This window comes from Nylanderia fulva, unplaced genomic scaffold, assembly GCF_048542155.1.
Source record: "Nylanderia fulva isolate GAGA-0341 unplaced genomic scaffold, ASM4854215v1 Scaffold170, whole genome shotgun sequence".
In the NCBI taxonomy this organism is placed as follows: Eukaryota; Metazoa; Arthropoda; class Insecta; order Hymenoptera; family Formicidae; genus Nylanderia; species Nylanderia fulva.
Window position 1 is genome coordinate 1 of NW_028189946.1, and position 19,783 is coordinate 19,783.

Sequence of the window (19,783 nt, forward strand, 5' to 3'; positions counted from 1 at the left end):
TATCTATTTATTAAAATTTTATCAGACGTCTTTTAAATAGAAAATAGTGTCTTGCGATCATGAAGAATAGGTTTTGAATAGCAAGATTTCATTTGACTTACAATTTTCTTCAGAAACACAGAAGAAAAAGGTATTTGTATATAGTTTTGTATATTCACTTCGTTGTGTGTAGAGCTTTTAAAAATACGTTGAATCTTTATTCTAATCTAATCTTCTTCTAATGTAATACTTTTCGTACTTCAAATGTTGTAGTAATTATTCTGTAAGAGCTTCGACATTATTTCTAAATGGACATTGAAAAACATCATAGTTTTTTGAGAGCAGGCCGCCATGTTATTTTTCTGAGTCATTAACAAATTGGTACTCTGGAATTACGAGCAGTTATTTTTCATTGTACGGGCTAGTATGAATTTCAAATCAAATCTCTATAAACGACTATTATATTTTGTGCACTAAGAATAACATATCGCACTTATTTTCTAGAATCAAATTGTAATCAGTTTTACTTATATGTATGTATATTCAATGTGAACTTGCACCTTGAATAAAATATCACAGTTACTTTTCATGGTAATATATTATTACTAAATTTAGATAATATACACTTACGTATGTTCACTTTGAACTGGCACCTTGAATAACATATCAGTTACTTTTCGTGATAATTTATTATTAGATCTTTAAATTTTGAAAGGTTTAAATTTTTGAGTATCTTCTTTTGAACATGGCCTGACCTTTTCATTTTTATGATTTTTTAGGATAGAGTTATCGTCTCGTCTATTGATACACTTCTTTATAATTTAGGCAGTTTTTTTTACACAAGATATTAATAAAAAAGTATTCCAAAAACTGGTAGTTATACAGAAACACAGCTTTAAATTAGTGGAAAAATTTTCTACTTTACAGTTAGAAAATAATTCGAGTTTAATTTCATTGGAATGTTGTGTCACTCTTTACTAATATACCGGTAGACTTAGTATTGAAAGGTTTATCGGAGAGATGGCAATTTATCAGTGATAATTGCAGTCTTAGTAAATCGGAGTTTTTAAATGGCATTAGTCTAATATTAAACTCTTACATTTTTTACTTTTAATGATACTATATACAAACAAACTTATGGAACTTCGATGGGGTTCCCCTCTTTCTCTCCCATAGTCGCCGATGTAGTGCTACAGAGATTTGGAATCCAAAACTCTAAATTTACTTAACTATAAACCGGTTTTTTTCCATAGATATGTAGATGACCTTATTTTTGTCAGTACTTAATAAATATATTAAACATACGTTAAATACTTTTAATTCGTTACAACCCACGTATACAATTCACAATTGAAAAAGAAAAAACCATAGTTTTGAGTTTCTTGGACATCAAGTTAATATCAAAAGATAATAAAATTATATGTGATTGGTTTAGAAAGCCTACGTTTTCTGGAAGGTATTGAATTTTCTTTCGCAACACCCTATATGTCAAAAAAGAGGCACAATTATCGGTCTGATTGATAAGGTAATTTTATTATCACATCCTTTATTTCATCAGAAAAATATAGAAATGATTATTAACATCCTAATAAATAATAATTATCCTGTAAAATTCATATTTGACACAATTAACGATAGACTAAAAACTCTAATTATACTAGAAATAATATTAAAAACAACAGTCTAAATCAGTCAAATGACTCTTCTTTGTTTTTCACTGTATCTTACTTACCGAATATTACAGAACAATTGATAGGTATTACAAAAAAAAGCTGACATTAGACTCTCTTATGTAAGCATAAATAAATTAGGGAAATTTATAAAAACACATAAAGATAAAATACCTAAAGGAGCGAATACTAATGTAGTATATAAAATTAACTGTAAAAAATTGTGATGCCTCATATGTGGGTCAGACTAGCACAAAATTGAACACTAGGATAACGGAACATACAAAACACATCAACAGAAAGTGTTCTAATAAATCAGTTGTTATTGATTATAGATTAGAGTTTTCCCATGATTTTGACTGGGGTGAAGTAAAAATTTTAGATAAAGAACCGTATTATAATAAAAGACTAATATCGGAAATGTTATATATAAAAAGACAAGCTAATGGATTGAATCTACAAAATGATACTGAATTTTTTGCCTGATATACAAGGGCATTTTAGAGAAATGGAAAAAGAGCAATATCGGTCGGTGATTCGATTCTTGTTTTTGGAAGGGAAATCGTGCAGCGAAATCAAAGATTCTTCGTTTCGACATCTTTGATTTCGCTGCGCGATTTCCCTTCCAAAAACAAGAATCGAATCACCGACCGATATTGCTCTTTTTCCATTTTCTAAAATCCGCGGACACGCCCGCTTCCACACGCGGTCAAAACAAAACTACGAGTCCGATTCGGCTGAAATTTTAACAGTAGCCGTCTACGAGAATGTACTACACGATAGTAAAACTCTCTTGCGATACTGGCACCATCGGGTGATGAGGCTAAGTACTTATCGGACTGCCCTCGTATAATAACATTATAGAGTCTCTGCCAAAATTATCAGGGTTTATAAACAAACCTTGATATAAAAAGGGTGAAACGCTAAGTTACTGTCTCACTTGAGATCTGAGAGGTTTGACGGTTAAACGTTCTGTTTTGTCTTCAGTAAAAAACTTTGTTAAAAGGACGTCGGAACTGATACGCGAATCTTTTGTAAAATAATCACCAATTTGTTTGAGTGAGTGTGCAGTGCATTTTACTTGTCAGATTATAATGAATAATCGGATATTGTTTATTTAAATCTCAATTTAATGTTTAACAACATTTCATCATGATGATTCAATCAAGATATCTCCCTTGACCAGTAAATCAGGAAGTCTATACTCATAGGTGATTGCATGGTGCGTTCGCTCGAACAAAGTATGTATCAGAAATGGTGGTTGTCATACACGATGACTTGTTTAACAACATATGTAATGAGACGAAAAACTGACTTTATATATTTATTATCTTGACTTTGTTAATTACCGTCTATAATGTTTAATATTACAATTCAATTTATAATTAAAATATTTGTATTGCGCTGAAGAAGGCTTGAAATGTCAGCCGAAACGTTCGCATAAATGTTTATTTCTTATGTATTTATTTTCTCGTTTTAAATGAATTTTATTAATATCATTTGACAATTGCATTATGTTTAATAGCTTTTATAGCTCTTCTTTGTTTACAATCATTAATTTTATCATTTTGTTAATTATTTGTATAACGTTAAATTTGAATAAATAATTTTTAAGGGGGATTATAAAATTATATTAATTAATAAATATTGTAATTATTAATAATAATTTGTATATCCTTTTTTTTAATGAAAAATTAGAGAAATGTAATTACATTAAAATATAAAAATTACGTATGTGTATACAAAAATTTCTGTTATATTTTACACAATTTGACTTTATTATATTTAATTTAATAAAATTATCAAACTTAAATATTATAAAAAGAATTAAATATATTTGCAAAAAGTCTAGAAAAATAATAATGGAAATAAATATAAAAATATAAGAATTGAGAATATAAAAATTTATAATATATACATATATAAAAAAATTGTTTTACACAAAATTATAAAATACAATTTATAATGCAAAATATATTTAACTAATAAAAGCAGGATGTATAAAATTAACAGTAGAAAGTTATTATGATTTATCAGTAGTAAAAAAAACACGTTAATTGATTGACCAAACTGACAAAAAAGTCAAAATTGTGGCCAAGACGTGTTTATTAAATACTTTTGTCAATTTGGTTGATCAATTAATGTGTGTATAAAATTAATACTGGAAAAAATTAAAAATTTATACTTTATATTTTAATTGAAAAAAATTAAATCTTTTTCTAGTACTCACACAGTCGAGTTGAAAACTTATATGTTTTCAAGTACTTTATTAGGAGTCAAAATCTTCATAACATTTAATTCGTCATCAAAGGAGAGTGTTAAAAAAGTGTCGATTTCCGCCCTCAAGTGCAAAGTGAATAGACGTTGGAAAATCATTGTTTGGATCCTCAGGTAAGAGGAAATGATCATTATTTGTCCGAGGGATGGTGGGAACATTGCTAGAATGGCTTAAATGTAGTAAAAAATAATATTTTCATATAAACGGTTATCCAGGATGTACCACGTGAAGGTATAGTGCGGCTAGCATCCCTTGGCAAAGATCAGAAGCTCTCATAATCAATATGTACAAATTCTTTTGCGATTAGAAATTCAAAATCATGCGCGCACACACACACACACACACACACGCACACGCACGCCCACGCCCACGCCCACGCCCACGCACACGCACACAGACACACACACACACACACACACACACACATGGCAGAGAGGGTTTTGAGCCTCTAAATACCGCAGAAGTGACGAACTGTGGACTCCTGATCTTTGCCAAAGGATGCTAGGCGCACTATACTTTCACATAGTGCATCCTGGATAATGCTAAAGTAGTCCGTGATCTTTACATGCACAATGTACTCACAACTCTGATTAGAATCATGATTTTCCAATTATTAACTGTTTATATGTAAATATTATTTTTTACTACATTTAAGCCATTCTAGCAATGTTCCCATCATCCCTCGGACAAATAATGATCATTTCCTCTTACCTGAGGATCCAAACAATTATTTTTCAACGTCTATTCACTTTGCACTTGAGGGCGGAAATCGACACTTTTTTAACACCCTCCTTTGTCATTATCCTCATCATATATTTTTTTTGAAAATTCTCCTTTATCTAACATCGTTAAGAACTCGTCTTTTAATTTGTTATCTGTAAAATATCATAAAATTATTAAAATTTGAGAGAATTATATCTGAAATTAACGGATTCGCGATCGATAGCACCCTCGGATACATTTAAGGCACCGTTCGGCGGTATTTGCAATAACGACATGTTATCTTGATATTCGTTAGGATCAAAAATACTGCTATTGTAGGATGTTAACGAAAATTCTCCGCGTTGCGATACGTTACTGGGAGTTTGATTTACACATACTTTAGTTTTCTTTCCTTTTTTTTGATATCGGCGTCGATTTCTCTTTTTGCAAATAAACTTTCGTCGAAAGTATCAAACGGGTTTGGTAATTACGTCAGTAGTGTTTAAGATTGCGAGTATTTATTTGTTAGCACTCGCGGCGGAACAGCAGTCTATGCAAGCGGGCTCGGTGAAGAATGTGAAAGAAAAAAAAGAAAAAAAGTATTTCAGTTATCGTCTAAATTAACTTTCTTTATTACTAACTGTGGTTTAAATCTCTAGTGTCTCGCGTATCAGCTTAAGCGCGACTGACTCGAGAATCGGCGAAGGAATCGTCGTCTTGTCCCCTGATGTGAACCAAACAATATGTTTTTCTCACACGAATATGAAAATAAGATAAGTGTGTGAGGACGTACACAAATCGAAGGAACTCCTTATTTGGGCATTTCTGATTGTACAGCGGACGAATTTGTTCTCACACCAAGAGATAACACAAATCTGAAAGGAAAGGGAAATGAACTTGAAACTGTTGACGATTCTCGAAATAGCGGTCAAGACACTTAGCGCAAAACCTACGTTCAAAATTTTGAACGATAATTACAGTATAGATTTAAAGTAGAGTAAATAAAAACAGTAGGAAGAAGTTCCGAAACACTCCACCCGTCTCGTTCTTGCTAGAACGAAATTTATCGAAGGCTGACACGCACGCTTAGGGATGCGCAGACGATTCAACTGGCAGCTTGTATAATTGCGTAACTGGTCTTTTTAGAGTGGTACGCGCGGTCTTGATCGTAACAACTCGGACTAACTTATCCTCGTCTGGGTGACACTCAATTACTGTGCCCATTTCCAATTTAGTGGGGGGCAAGTTCGCGTTGCAAAGCAAAATCAAGTCGCCGTTTTTTAAATTCGGCTGAGCACTTTGGCACTTACCACGTTGCTGCAACGTGTTTAAATAATCGGCTGACCAGACTTTCCAGAACCTCTCGTGCATTTGTTGAATGGCCTGCCATTGCGATAACCTATTGGAAGCTAGATCCAACACGCTAGACGGAACAGATTTTAATTGAGAACCGGCTAAAAAATGACCTGGCGTTAAGGCGTCAAAACTTTCTACGTCGTCAAACAAGGAGCAATAGGCCTGGAGTTTAAACAACACTCGATTTTACAAAGTAACATAGAGAACTCTTCAAAAGTAGGAGTAAAGTCTTCAAGAATTCGTTTCAGGTGAAATTTAACGCTCTTAACTCCAGCCTCCCACAGTCCGCCGAAGTGCGGGGCGGCTGGGAGGATAAAGTGCCACACAATTTCGTCTATCGCAAATCTGTTTTGTAAGTCCGGATCGCGGATAACGGCGCAGAATTGATTCTTTAAATCTTTCTCGGCTCCCTTAAAATTTGTCCCGTTATTGCTATAGATCGCAGTGGGGAGATCTCTCCGAGCAGTGAATCGATCGAACGCGGCAAGAAAACTCTGCGTTGTATAGTCATCGACTACCTCCAAATGGATCACGCGCATTGAAAGACAAACAAATAATGAGCAATACGATTTATGAGTTTTTTGTCCTCGTCCTTTAGAGGATCGCACATTGAAAGGGCCCGCATAATCAAGTCCGCAGTGTTCGAACGGTGTAATGCGCTGCTCGGGGAGATCACCCATACGTTGAAAAGAGATAGACGCACGCTGACGGGCGCAAGTAACGCAGTTTCGAATGCAGTTTTTTACAGAGTTGCGCGCGTGTAAAACCCAGTAATTTTGCCGAAGTGTGCGCAAGGACAATTGTAAATCTCCGTGGAGGACGCTCATATGTATAAATTAAATAATTAAATCCGCGATTCGACCTTTCGGCAATAAAACTGGGTGTTTTCTCATTACCGAAAGATTAGAACGGCGTAGTCTGCCGCCCACTAGCAGAAGTCCATCCTCGTTGAGTCGAGGGTTTAAATGCAAAATAGAACTTTTGCTATTGAGGGGAAGTTCATTTCTTAATAGCGCAATGTTTTTAGCGAACTTTAAGTCTTGCGCTCTTTGTAGCCAAAACCACTTTGCGTGAGCGATTTCACTGGCCGTCAACCATTTGTCTTGCGAACGTTGTGTAAGTAAACGAGCATGATTAACAAATCTGCAAATAAAGGCAGTCACGCGTAGCAATTTCGACCAAGTTGATACTTTGTTAGGAAGAGACCAAATTACATTTGAAGTATCGTCTACAGAAAAATGAGCGTACTTAAACTTACGCTGCTCTAAATCGACGTTAGATTCGACGTAAGGTTTGCTCACAGGCCATTCGGAGGGAGAGCATCGCAACCAGGGCGGTCCCTGCCATCATAGACTATGTGAAATTAAATCAGGAGCGCTCATGCCACGAGAGGCACAATCCGCGGGATTGACCGCGGTGGGAACGTGTTTCCATGTGGCGTTCGGAAGGTTGAAGTGAATTTCAGAGACTCTGTTGGCTATAAACGTATGCCAGCGCGATGGAGTCGCGCACAACCATGCTAAAACGACAGACGAGTCTGCCCAACAATGAATGTGCACGTTTTCCAACTTCATCGCCCGCTGAACGAACACCATGGACCTAGCAAGTAAGACTGCAGAGCACAACTCTAAACGCGACACGCTTAACACTTTGAGGGGCGCAACCTTAGTCTTAGCGTACAGAAGAGACACGTGTCTGAGACCCAGAAGAGATTCTATTCTGATATAAATGACGGCGGCGTAAGCGGCATTCAACGCGTCCGAAAAGCCATGCAACTCAACGATTTGAGGCTCCCCACCAGGTTATTCCATCGGGGGATTGACACCTTACGTAATTCTACCAATTGAGAGAAGAACAAACGACACCGGGCTAATAACTCACCGGTGAGAGGCGTATCCCACTCCACCTTGTTGAGCCAAAGTAATTGAATAAGAATTTTAGCCGTTATGGTTAAAGAGAACACCCATCCCATAGGATCGAAGATCCGTGCGACTAGTGAAAGAAAGGATTGTTTGGTATAGGTCTTGGGATCCTCGTGCCGGAGCTCGATCCTAAAGGCATCTTCACAGAGATGCCAGGAGATACCAAGAATTTTTAAAGGAGTAGTGTCGAACGTCTTACTTATTGGCGCGGCTCGCTCTGATTCAGGGATGTCGTCTACTAGTCGAGGATCATTATCCGCCCATTTATGCGGTTTGAAACCACTCGCCATGAGCATCTGAGTAACTTGGTTGCGAGTTTGTTTTAAAAGAACGAGATCCTCCGCACCAAACATGATGTCGTCAACGTAGATATCGTTTTCCAGTACGGTAGCCGCGAGGGGAAATCTGTCTGACTCGTCTCGCGCGAGTTGTTTAATGACGCGATTGGCTAAATAGGGGGCCGGCGAGGTCCCATAGGTGACCGTGAGAAGACGGTATAAACTTAGTGTCGAGGTTGGCTTATCTCGCCAAAAAATACGTTGATACTCGACATCAGAGGGGTGTATCCGTATTTGTCTAAACATTTTTATAATATCTGTTGAGTATACGAACTTAGAGCAACGCCATCTTAGTAAGAGAGCGGGGATCTCCGCTCGGAGTTTCGGCCCTGTCAATAAGTAATCGTTAAGGGTGGAATGATTCGAAGAGGCTCGAGGAGCATTGAATACAATGCGAATCTTAGATCCTTGATCTGACCTTTTAAAAACTGGGTGGTGCGGCAAATAAACCTTTTGACGATTATTATTGTCCCCAGGTTTCACCTTTTCCATGTGATGGAGATCTTCATATTCAAACATGAAGTCAGCGTAAGCTTTTAATAAATCTAATTGATTCTGATGTCGCTTCTCATTAAATAAAAAAAATACGCTTGGCGATATTCTCTGTCTCACCGATTGGAATGGGCACCTCTGACTTGAAAGGTAATCTCACGACGTAACGGCCATCCGATAAACGATAGTGAGTAGAGAGGAAGTGAGCCTCGCACCGTGCATCCTCCTTCGAGAAGAAGGGGTGGCGCGGAATTTCCTCTACTTCCTAAAAATCGCGGAGGGATTCGTTCAAAGCCGCATCCGCTTAAATGTGGTGCACAGAAAGATTCGAAGCCTCGACAGTTGTGTACCGTGTTTGGCCGGATAAGATCCAGCCAAAAATCGTAAATTGTGCCAAGGGATTGCCGGATGGCCCGCGAACAAGTCCATCGCGCAAAATCTCACCGTAGTAATCTGCACCGATAATTAAATCAATCGGTCTCTTAGATAAAAGGTCCGATTTGGCTAACGGTAAAGTTTTTAAATAAGCGCGATCCTGATCAAATGAGACTGACCTTGGAATATAAGCAGAAAGCTTAGGCAAAACGAGTGCATGCATTGAAAGCGCGGGGCCCTCACTGTTACAAGGTTCGACGGAAAAGGATACAATACTTTTCGCGATTCCCGCTTTGGAGCCGGCGATGCCGGAGACATTGACTGTGACCAACTTCCGCTCGGCCTTGATTGCCTGAGCGACGGATTCACTAATAAACGACGCCTGTGATCCTTGATCTAATAACACTTGTACGCAAACGGAGTGTCCCAAGAAACTTTTAAGATTAACTAATGCTGTGGGCAATAAAACAATTTTCTCGTGGCTATTAGTTGTTTGACTCGCGTAATTATTCAAAACGTCTGCCAAAGCTGCTTTGTTTTGTTCAGAATTTTGCGTAAGAATCGTGGTCGCGTTAGCGACGGTTTCCGAAGAATTTGATTTACTATAGTTTTCGGCCACGAAATTCTCTCTGTGTATAAGTGAGTAATGTTTACGTTTGCACAGCGTACACACATGCTTGCTTCTACAGTCCCGCGGAAGGTGCCCTTTCCGCAGACAATTAAAGCAGCATTTATGAGACCGCACGAATTCGAGTCTTTGTTCGATATTTAAATTGAGAAACCTTTTACATTGGTTTAAGAAATGATCTTCTTCACAAAGTAAACAATGTAGTTTGTTAGCAGCCGCTTGATGAGATTTGACATTGGGAGGTTTATTATTATTTCCGATTGCACTATCTGAGTTAATCGCCTCTAACGCGCGAATTCTCGACGTGAGAAAAGAATTTAATTTCGCATAGCTCGGCAGCTCTACGTTTTCCCCGAGAGAAAGCTCCCAATCTTGACGTGTACTTTTGTCAAGTTTCGATACCGTAATAAAAACAAATAAATCTTTCCAGCTGTTTACAGGTCTTTGCAAATTAAGTAAAGCGGTACGGATTTCGCCTGTCCGATCGCGAATATTGTTTAAATCCTGTGCTGAGTGGGCTTTAGCGTGCGGAATATCAAGAAGCATTTGTAAATGAGCGTTAACAATCGCGCGAGAATTGTCGTAGCGCTCTTTGACTAATTCTTACGCGGCGAGATAATTGGCGTTGGTAACGTTCGTTGTCGATAAAATTCGACCCGCTTCTCCAATAAGATTGGCCTTGAGATAGTGCAGCTTTTGGACATTTGAAATCTTGGGCCTATTGGCGACGAGAGATTCAAACACATCGCAAAAATTTTCCCATTTCGTGAGCTCTCCCGAAAATTTAGGCAAATCAATCCGCAGTAATTTAATCGGTATTGGTTTAGCTTCGAAGCTAACATCAGAGTTGTCGGATACGGCGGGAGCAGAGCTCGGCTGCGCTTTATCAAGCCAATTGTTTAACGTAGTTATCGTAAATTGTTGCCTCTTCAACGAGGTCGTTAACCGTAAAAAATACATCAGCGGAAAAGTACTCAAGTACCTTGCGAGTATCCTTGTCCGACCCGGCGCAGATCCTAGCATGGTTTTCTTGGAAGTTGGACCAATAACCTTTGAGGATGCTGAGACGGCTTCGGGCAACAGTGATCGTCTTCTTCGGCTTCCCCAATTTGTTGAAGTTCGGGATGATCCTCTCTATTAATTGCCGCGTCGACGACTGGGCCTTCAGGAGTTCCTCCATGTTGAGCTCCTCCGCGGTAGTGACATCCATCATTGTCTTTAGAATATGACAAATAGCGGGAAGAACTTAAGCATGTGTGATCTCCTTCCCACTTTTCTAGCCTTAATTAGAAGAAGCAACGGCGTTGAGTAGTTGCAGGAGGCAACGCGTTGGCAAGTCGATACTTCTTCTTCACCCAGTAAGTCGGCAATCGAATTCAATCAAGAGTGAGCTTTCGATTAATTAGTCGCGCTTATAGTGATTATATGACACAATGAGCAGGGCGAGAACACGGCACGAATAACTCCGTTTTACTTGCGAAGCAAGGTTTTAATGTTATCTTATAGCCGCCACGAACACAGAACATGCTGACACCATGCAGTATCGCTCACACTCTCACCGCCCGTGGATCCGGCTCAAAGGACCAATGTTTAAGATTGCGAGTATTTATTTGTTAGCACTCGCGACGCGGAACAGCAGTCTATGCAAGCGGGCTCGGTGAGGAATGTTAAAGAAAAAAAGTATTTCAGTTATTGTCTAAATTAACTTTCTTTATTACTAACTGTGGTTCAAATCTCTAGTGTCTTGCGTACCAGCTTAAGCGCGACTGACTCGAGAATTGGCGAAGGAATCGTTGTCTTGTTCCCTGGTGTGAACCAAACAATATGTTTTTCTCACACGAAGATGAAAATAAGAGTGTGTGAGGACGTACACAAATCGAAGGAACTCCTTATTTGGGCATTTCTGATTGTACAGCGGACGAATTGGTTCTCACACCAAGAGACAACACAAATCTGAAAGGAAAGGGAAATGAACTTGAAACTGTTGACGATTCTCGAAATAGCGGTCAAGACACTTAGCGCAAAACCCACGTTCAAAATCTTGAACGATAATTGCAGTATAGATTTAAAGTAGAGTAAATAAAAACAGTAGGAAGAAGTTCCGAAACAAGTAAGTAATTCTAAATCGCTCTCGCTTGAGTAATACACCTCTTATTATATTCGTATTTAACAAGATTTTCTAACGTTAATGGTAACGCATTTATCGCTTGCTTGGCTGAGTCGCTAAGTAATCACGATTTATTCTTTGTCGGTTGTTGTGGGGTGTCTTTCTCTTTCGACATTCATGTAGAATTACAATAATAGTTTGGACTTACAGTAATACGGTGGCTCGCATTTTCGCTCGTAGCGTAACTCTACTGCTGATAGGCTGGCGTTATCTCTCGTTCGTGGTTGATGCGGCGGGATGTTACTTGGCGATGCGACGTTATCTGTGAGTTGTTTTAAGTCGGCGTTGGTCTTTGGACGCTAGACGCTTCTACTCAGATTTCAGCTGCTAGGCCTTGATTCTCCTACTGCTTGTCGTCCGTGTATTTTTTCTCGCTTGTGTTGTGCCTTCTCTTTTCCGTCAGTGTCACTGACGTGTCCGTTTAACACTTTCTAATTTTTTTTTTGTGTTTTTACAGGTCTTGAGAACTTCAAATGGAGCGAAATCGATACTAATCCTGCAGCCAATTTTACCGCTGCCATTAGAAATGTTGTGCCTCAGGAGGTACAAGGGATGTTTTTTGGATTTCGGCTGCCTGAGGGGGTTGGGACCCGGCGAATCACCAGTTTGATTTAACTCTTCGAAGATTTAAAGATTTTAATTTGTTAATAAATTTTGATACAGTTTAATCTTTAGCTCTCGACTCGGTTATTTGGCAGAGTCCTTTCCGACTTCCTATGTTGCATGTTCTTGCTGTCTATACGTGTAGCTTTAGTCGAGTTCCAGTTAGCTGCTTTTCTTGTCGGAAGATCTTCTTAGCGACTCCGTTTTTTTCTTGAACTTGTTTTACGCGATTCTGATTGTATTCTTGCTCTGTTCACTTTCGAGCTTTACGTAAACTCGATTTTTCGTTATTTCGTTCGGAAGGGGTGCCTGGCGACAGGCACCTGATTGGTGAATAGTTTTTCATACACGGTTGTTTTTGAGCGCGAGGCAGCTCGAAAGACGAAGCTCTTAGCTTGCGTCTCCGCGGTTTCCGGCCCGTCGTTGTATCAGCGGTCTCAACGCAGAGACTATCTCTTTTGAATCTAGTAATTCTATATTTTAAAATATGATTATAATCTTTTGAGCTATAACAAATTTTATCACAGTGGATTATAAAGTTCAAAGAGCCGTTGTCACGTGGAGCACTCTAGAATAATTAATTTTTCTGCACTCGTAATAAATCACGACGGCTTTGCAGACAGACTTTGCAAACGGAAACTGCATTAATGAATTTATACGATGAGTTACTAATGTTGATAGATGATGAATGGCCGAGCCATACGATATCAAACTTTGCACATGCACCGCTAATACGTCTTCGCTATTCAACGACAGAAAGGCGAACGCGCCAGTGCAGCGGCTTAAACTTTTCTGGAAATATCATCCTCGCGGAAGGAGATAAGCTAATCAATGGGTCGATAATGACACGTGAGCGAATCGTGGAGTGTCACGCGTGAACCCCCAAAAACGGCCTACATAGATGGTACGCATTAATATTGGGGGCGGTGGTTAATTCGACGCATCGCAGGTGTCACTATCGATCAGGCAATTGAAACGATCTGACAGCACGACGATTTTTCCCACACAGATATTTAACAAAAGACAATTAAAAAAAGATAATGAACATATTATGCAATGTAATATTAATTAATTATTATATTTATTGATAAAGTATACTAAAAGCAAAAATTATTTGTCTTTGTATTAGACCTATTTGATAAAAACTTTGAAGAAATTGTGCATTTTCTAAACAATTTAAACTTCAAGTTTGTTGAAAAATATAACAGAATTAATCATCTGTTTGATTGAATCAAAGATTTAAATATTTGAGTAGTTTGAATTTTAAGGAAAATTCTTGAATAAGTGTTGCAAATAGGAAAAATCAAACTTTTTATTTCCCAGTTATAATACATCATCTAACTTTACACTGTACGTATATTGTCTTGAAATCAGTTTGAACTGGCTCAACTATTCAAATACATTCTCACACTTGATCGAATAATATAAGACAAAAAAATTAAAAAATAGAAATAAAAGCCAGAATCTTAAATAGAATGTATACACTCTATTGTAAATAAAAAAATATAAGTTATAAATATAATTAACATACGTTTCAATTTTTAGTTCTGGGCCATTTTTATTACAATTTACAATTATAAAAATCATGAAAAAAATTTTTAAATAATACATTATACAAATAAATCTGTATTGCAGTTAAATAAAATAAACATTTCTCTCACATTTATTCAAAATTCAGCAGTAGATTAAAAACTTTCTTAAATGAATAATTTAAAATTTAAATTCTGTCTATTTGAATTGTTTAATTATCTTCAAAGTTTAAGTATTATTCTATATATAGTATAATCAATTTGATATAATTATTATTTTTTTAATCGTAACAATTTGATTAATAATAAACATATACATTTTTTAAATCTGAAAATTAAAATAATATAAATATAAATTTATATCATTAATAGATATTTCTCAATAAGATTTTCAGGATTAAAAATATTTAGTATTTTAAATTATTTAACTATATTGCGGATTTATTTGTGTAATTTTTCTAATTTTTACGGTTTTTATTACAACTGTATTGAAGATGGCTCAAAAATAAAGATTGAAACGTACGCTAGTGATTCTCAACGTTTGGGGCGCGACTTAAGGGCCGACAGAAGGGGGGGGGGGTGGCGAGATATTCAAAGAAGAGGCACGAAAAAGTGCAGTAAAGTGACGCACTCTTGTTGTGATAATCCACGTCGAAAGTCGTAAAAAATCATCGCACGAAAATGTTCACGATTCAGTTCCATTTTTTGCCGAGACGAAACTTTCAACTAAATATAAAATAAACAAATAGCGTCCGTATGACAAAATGTTCTGAGTACGTATATCGTCAAAAATGTCAAACTTTACGATGGAACCGTCAGATGGACTTACATGACATCAGTGTTGCCAATTCCCAAAATATAAATAGTGACCCTCGATATTACCTCGAATATACATATTGGTATTGTGTCTCAAATTATAAATTATAATTTTCAATAAGGTCAATTTTCTATTTCTATGGATTTAATGTTTTAATACAAGAATTGCAAAGTGGGCGCCACAAAAATATTATTAAAAAAGAGAGTATACATAAAAAAAAAGTTGAGAAACACTGACGTACATTAATAATAATTATAATATATTTTTGATTATATACCCAGCTAGCCAAGAGTGATAAAATCACGTTTCGTTAAAGCTTTTCGGCAAAGTTTGCTTTAATTTTAATAACAATTTTCTGGCAAACATTTGCCTTGCTTCGTCTTGTCTAAATATTTCGAACAAATTAACGGCAAAACTTTTCGTTATATGATGCTGCAATTAACAGAGAAAAGTTTGTTCGTAAATTTTACTTATAGAAGAGAGCAAATGATGGTATCATGGTGAAATACAAACTATACGTCAATAATAGCAAATCTTGTGATACACGATATAAAGCAAATTTGTGACAAAAACAGAGCAAATCTTGCCATGCACGGTATAACAAACAATTTACGAAAAAAATAGAGCAAAGTTAACTCTGATACGATAAGACGCAATATTCATGCAAATAACAGAGCAAACCTTGCTGTGCATGGCGTGATAGCAAATTTGTGGCAAAAATAGAGCAAAGATTTGTTCTGGCATGATGAGACGCAAAATTTACGCAAATAACAGAGCAAACCTTGCCGTGCATGGCGTAGTCATGTGTCACATACGTTTGCGCGCTTTTAATGCGCGCTACTACGTTTGCGCAAATTTTTGTCCTGTAACCTCCAGCACTGTTCCCGCGTTCTTCTAAATTCAACCACCGTGAGTGCTACCATACGTGCCGCAAGGTTATCACAGAGGTTATAATTCTAGAAGCTTCCCACATTTTTGAGACGAGCTTCCAAGTTCTAAGTGCCGCAAGGTATCGCAGAGGATTAGAAGATTTTTCAGGCAAGTATGAAATCAGTTAAATATTCTGTTTCGCGTAAATCTTTCCACCGGTTGTCTGCGAGACAACGAAGGCGAATTACTTTGGAAATTAAAAATACTTTACATTCAAATGTTTCACAAGATCCTGTTACGCACAAACAGTTGGATAATGCTGCTTCCTTTAACGTTGCTGATTCTTTTCGGACAGACAATAAAGTTTCTTTTACGGACAATATAGTATTAGATATATTCGTACTATTGTATATATTGTATATTTCAGGTGTTGCTGTTATTATTAGTTGAGAACTCCCAAGACGAAATTAATGGTGTTCAACTTGGCTCAGCGTCCAATAACATCGTCAAGAAATAAAAATCGTTTCCGTTATTCAATAATTAGATATATCACCGTTAAGGCCTGAAAAACTCAATCAATCAGATGTCGCAGATGAACTGACAGAACATCTTTTTTTTCGCTATTAGACAATAATGCGTTACTTCACGCGTATTTAGGCGGCGGGAAAATTGATACTATTTATTGCAGAATTATAATGGCTTTAATATAATTAACATATATAGTTAATTTAAAATCTTGATACTACAGTCATTTGTCATGTTTAAATTTTTAATCTCTTTTCAAATATAATAATTATAGACAAATATATATCTACAGACAGTATATTTATATTTATATAGATAATATATTTATATTTGTCTATAATTATTATATTTGAAAAGAGATTAAAAATCTAAACATGTTACGAATAATTCTAAGGCTCAAGATTTTAAATTAACTATGTTGATTATATTAAGGTGCGTACAGACTTGCAACAGAACATCGTAACGTAACGCCGTTGCGTGACATCGACGCAATGTATGGACAGTACCTCGCACCAAACATTTAAGCGTTACGGGGTATTGTCCATGCATTTCGTCGGTGTTACGCGACGGTGTTACGTTACGATGTTCTGTTGTAAGTCTGTACGCACCTTTAAGGTCATTATATAATTCTGCAATAGATGGTGTCAATCTTCCCGCCGTCTAAATACGCGTGAAGCAAAGCACAATTGTCTAAGACCGATATTACATTCATACTACAAAATGATGGTGGTCGGACGTAACGATTGAATATTAGATAGAAACTTTAGAAATTCTCTATTCGTTAACCAATTGCTACGTTCGACAAACTCGTCGTACGATATATGTAATATCATTATAATAGCGAAAGAAAAGGTAACTTCGGTCAGTTCCTTTCGTGACGCCGATTGATCGAGTTTTTCAGGATTGAGCAGTGATATATATATACTAATTAAATAGCGGTCTATATATACATATAAAACGCTTATGTCTTTATATATATGATTATAAATTATAGATATCCGATTTTTTAAAAATAAAAATTTGAAGATAAATATATGGAAATAAATATAAAACATTTTTGATAATAGAAACTTTAAAAAAATTGCTTAAGTATTATCCCTCTATTTAGAGAGATTAATATATAGTATTAATTAAATTTGATATAATCAAATATATAAGCAAATTTGTAGCAAGAACAGAGCAAAGGTTTTAACAGTGCGGATTGTAATTAATAATAAAATAATGAGCTCATTAGAAGGACTTTAATAGCATTAATTAAATTTTATATAAATAAATAAATATAAAAATAATTAAAATTCTATATATTTTTTATTAATATTAATAATAATAATAAAATATAAAGAAAATTTAATTATTTTTATCTATTTATATAAAATTTAATATACTATTAATTAAAATCTTTTTAATGAGCTCATTAATTCATTAAATTATTATATTAATTACAATCCGCACTGTTACGACAACCTTTGCTTTGTTCTTGCTATAATTTGCTATTAAAGTCATGCACAGCAAGGTTTGCTTTGTTATTTGCGTGAATTTTGCGTCTCATTGTGTCAGAGCAAACTTTGCCCTGTTCTTGCCACAAATTTGCTATCACATCGTGCACGGCAAGGTTTGCTTTGTTATTTGCGTGAATTTTGCGTCTTATAGTGCCAGATCAAACCTTGCCCTATTCTTGCCACAAATTTGCTATCATGACGCGCACGGCAAAGCTTGCTCTGTTATTTACGTGAATTTTGCGTCACGCTGTTGTGACAAACCTTGCCAGCAAAAGCTCAGCTTAATGCGGACACACCTTGTTGCAATTTTGCTACAAAGGCCTGCTCGAGTTTGCCGCAATCTTTGTGCAAAGTTTGTATCATTTTGCTAGCTGGGATATTGTGTACATATATGGATATGCATATATATATATATATATATATATATATGTGTGTTTGTTAATAAACTTTCTTGTCTGGATGTGCCACACTTTGCCATAGAGAATGGCTTCCATCACCTTTCTTTATTACAACAGCTCTTATGAGCTCTTCAGATGGTTCTTTGAGATCGTAAGCCCAATTAATTTTCGCAAACATATCAATAAACAGCCTAGTGAGGTTAGTTTTTCCTGCTTCACCCGCTTTATAATCCCACGGAAACACGTGATGATAATTGTGCCATCCTTCACCGAACCCTATAACGCCGAGGAATACGTTATCCGTCGGATTCATGTACCTGTCATTAAAATAAATTAAATAAAATTATTTGTGCAATATAAAGAAATGCTAAAATTTATTCTCAATTAAGTTTATATACATGTATATACTGGGTGTAACTAAACGAACGAATACAAAGCACATCATCAAGTGCAGGACAACAAATTAAATCAAAAAGTCCTGAGCTATTTTTTATCTGAGCTTTATTTTTTTACAAAAAAAGTAAAGAAAGGCAAATGAAAGCCGCAAGCACTGAGAGTAAAGTACGATAATGATTATTTATTTATTTAAAAATATATAAAATCTAGACATTTCGGTCCTTCCATGGGACCATCTTCAGTATCTATAACATTAATTGAATCGTACAAAGCGGTTAATAATCCAAACATTCAAGAATTTATCAATCGATTACATAAAATAGCATACAAGTTATACATGTATTTACATAAAATAGATGAAAAGGAGCAGCGTGTCAATAACCGAAGTTGTCAACGGTAAATAATAAAATAATAAAGTTAAAACCAAATTGAGACAAGACAAAAATATATCATATTTTTTCATGTTATTAATTATCAGTAAATATATTGTATATCATCTAGTTGTTCTGTGTCACTTTGTAAATTTAAATTTAATTTTTTTCTTACAAGGGAACGGTTGGAAGTGTCCTTCACCGATTTTAATGAATCTTGAATATGTTGTAGAGCATTAAAAAATATGAGACCCGTATTTTTTTTAGCGACGTATCTCGACATTTAGGGAGTAAACCACCCCCTTGAAAAAATCGTTTTTTTTCTGAATTAATACCGTCAAAACGGTAAAAGATATTAAAAAATGTTTCAAGTAAAAGTTTTATGGTTTTTAATGCTCTTTAAAACAGTACAAAAGAATTTTTCAAAAATTTCCAATTTTTCGAAATTCCTTCTCTCCTCCATAATTTAAAAAAATTTTTAATTTTTTTTATAAAAATTCTGAAAGCTTATTTAATTTAAAATTTAACCATATATAAGAAAGTTGTATTCCGACAACGCATTTTTTAGAAATAACTAAAAATACCACTATACACGCTCCATTCGTATTTGCCAGACACTCGCTACTCGTGATAACCGTCTTTCCTTTGTAATCTCATAGAAAAAATGAAATATCGATACAAAATTTATAGATATTGTATTGAATAATTAAATTTATAACAATTTATATATTTATAAATATAAAAATTATAAAAAGTAATTTAAAAATTTATATATTAAAATCTTTTATATATTATAATATTATAGAACAATTGTGTGGCAATAAATAATTTACATATATGTAAATTGACAATAAAAAATAATATTTCA

The 19,783-nt window shown here is 35.6% G+C and overlaps 1 protein-coding gene across 2 annotated transcripts in view; it reads right to left on the minus strand.

Moving 5' to 3' along the window:
• Positions 1-14,966: 14,966 nt before the first annotated feature.
• Positions 14,967-19,783, minus strand: part of LOC146723737 (acyl-CoA Delta-9 desaturase-like) — a 57,427-nt gene continuing 52,610 nt past the window's right edge. For both annotated transcript variants that reach the window (XM_085481272.1, XM_085481273.1), the window contains one exon: positions 14,967-18,465. In XM_085481272.1, coding sequence (XP_085337398.1) covers positions 18,189-18,465 — 277 coding nt within the window. In that variant the 3' untranslated portion in view covers positions 14,967-18,188. The remainder of the gene's footprint in view (positions 18,466-19,783) is intronic.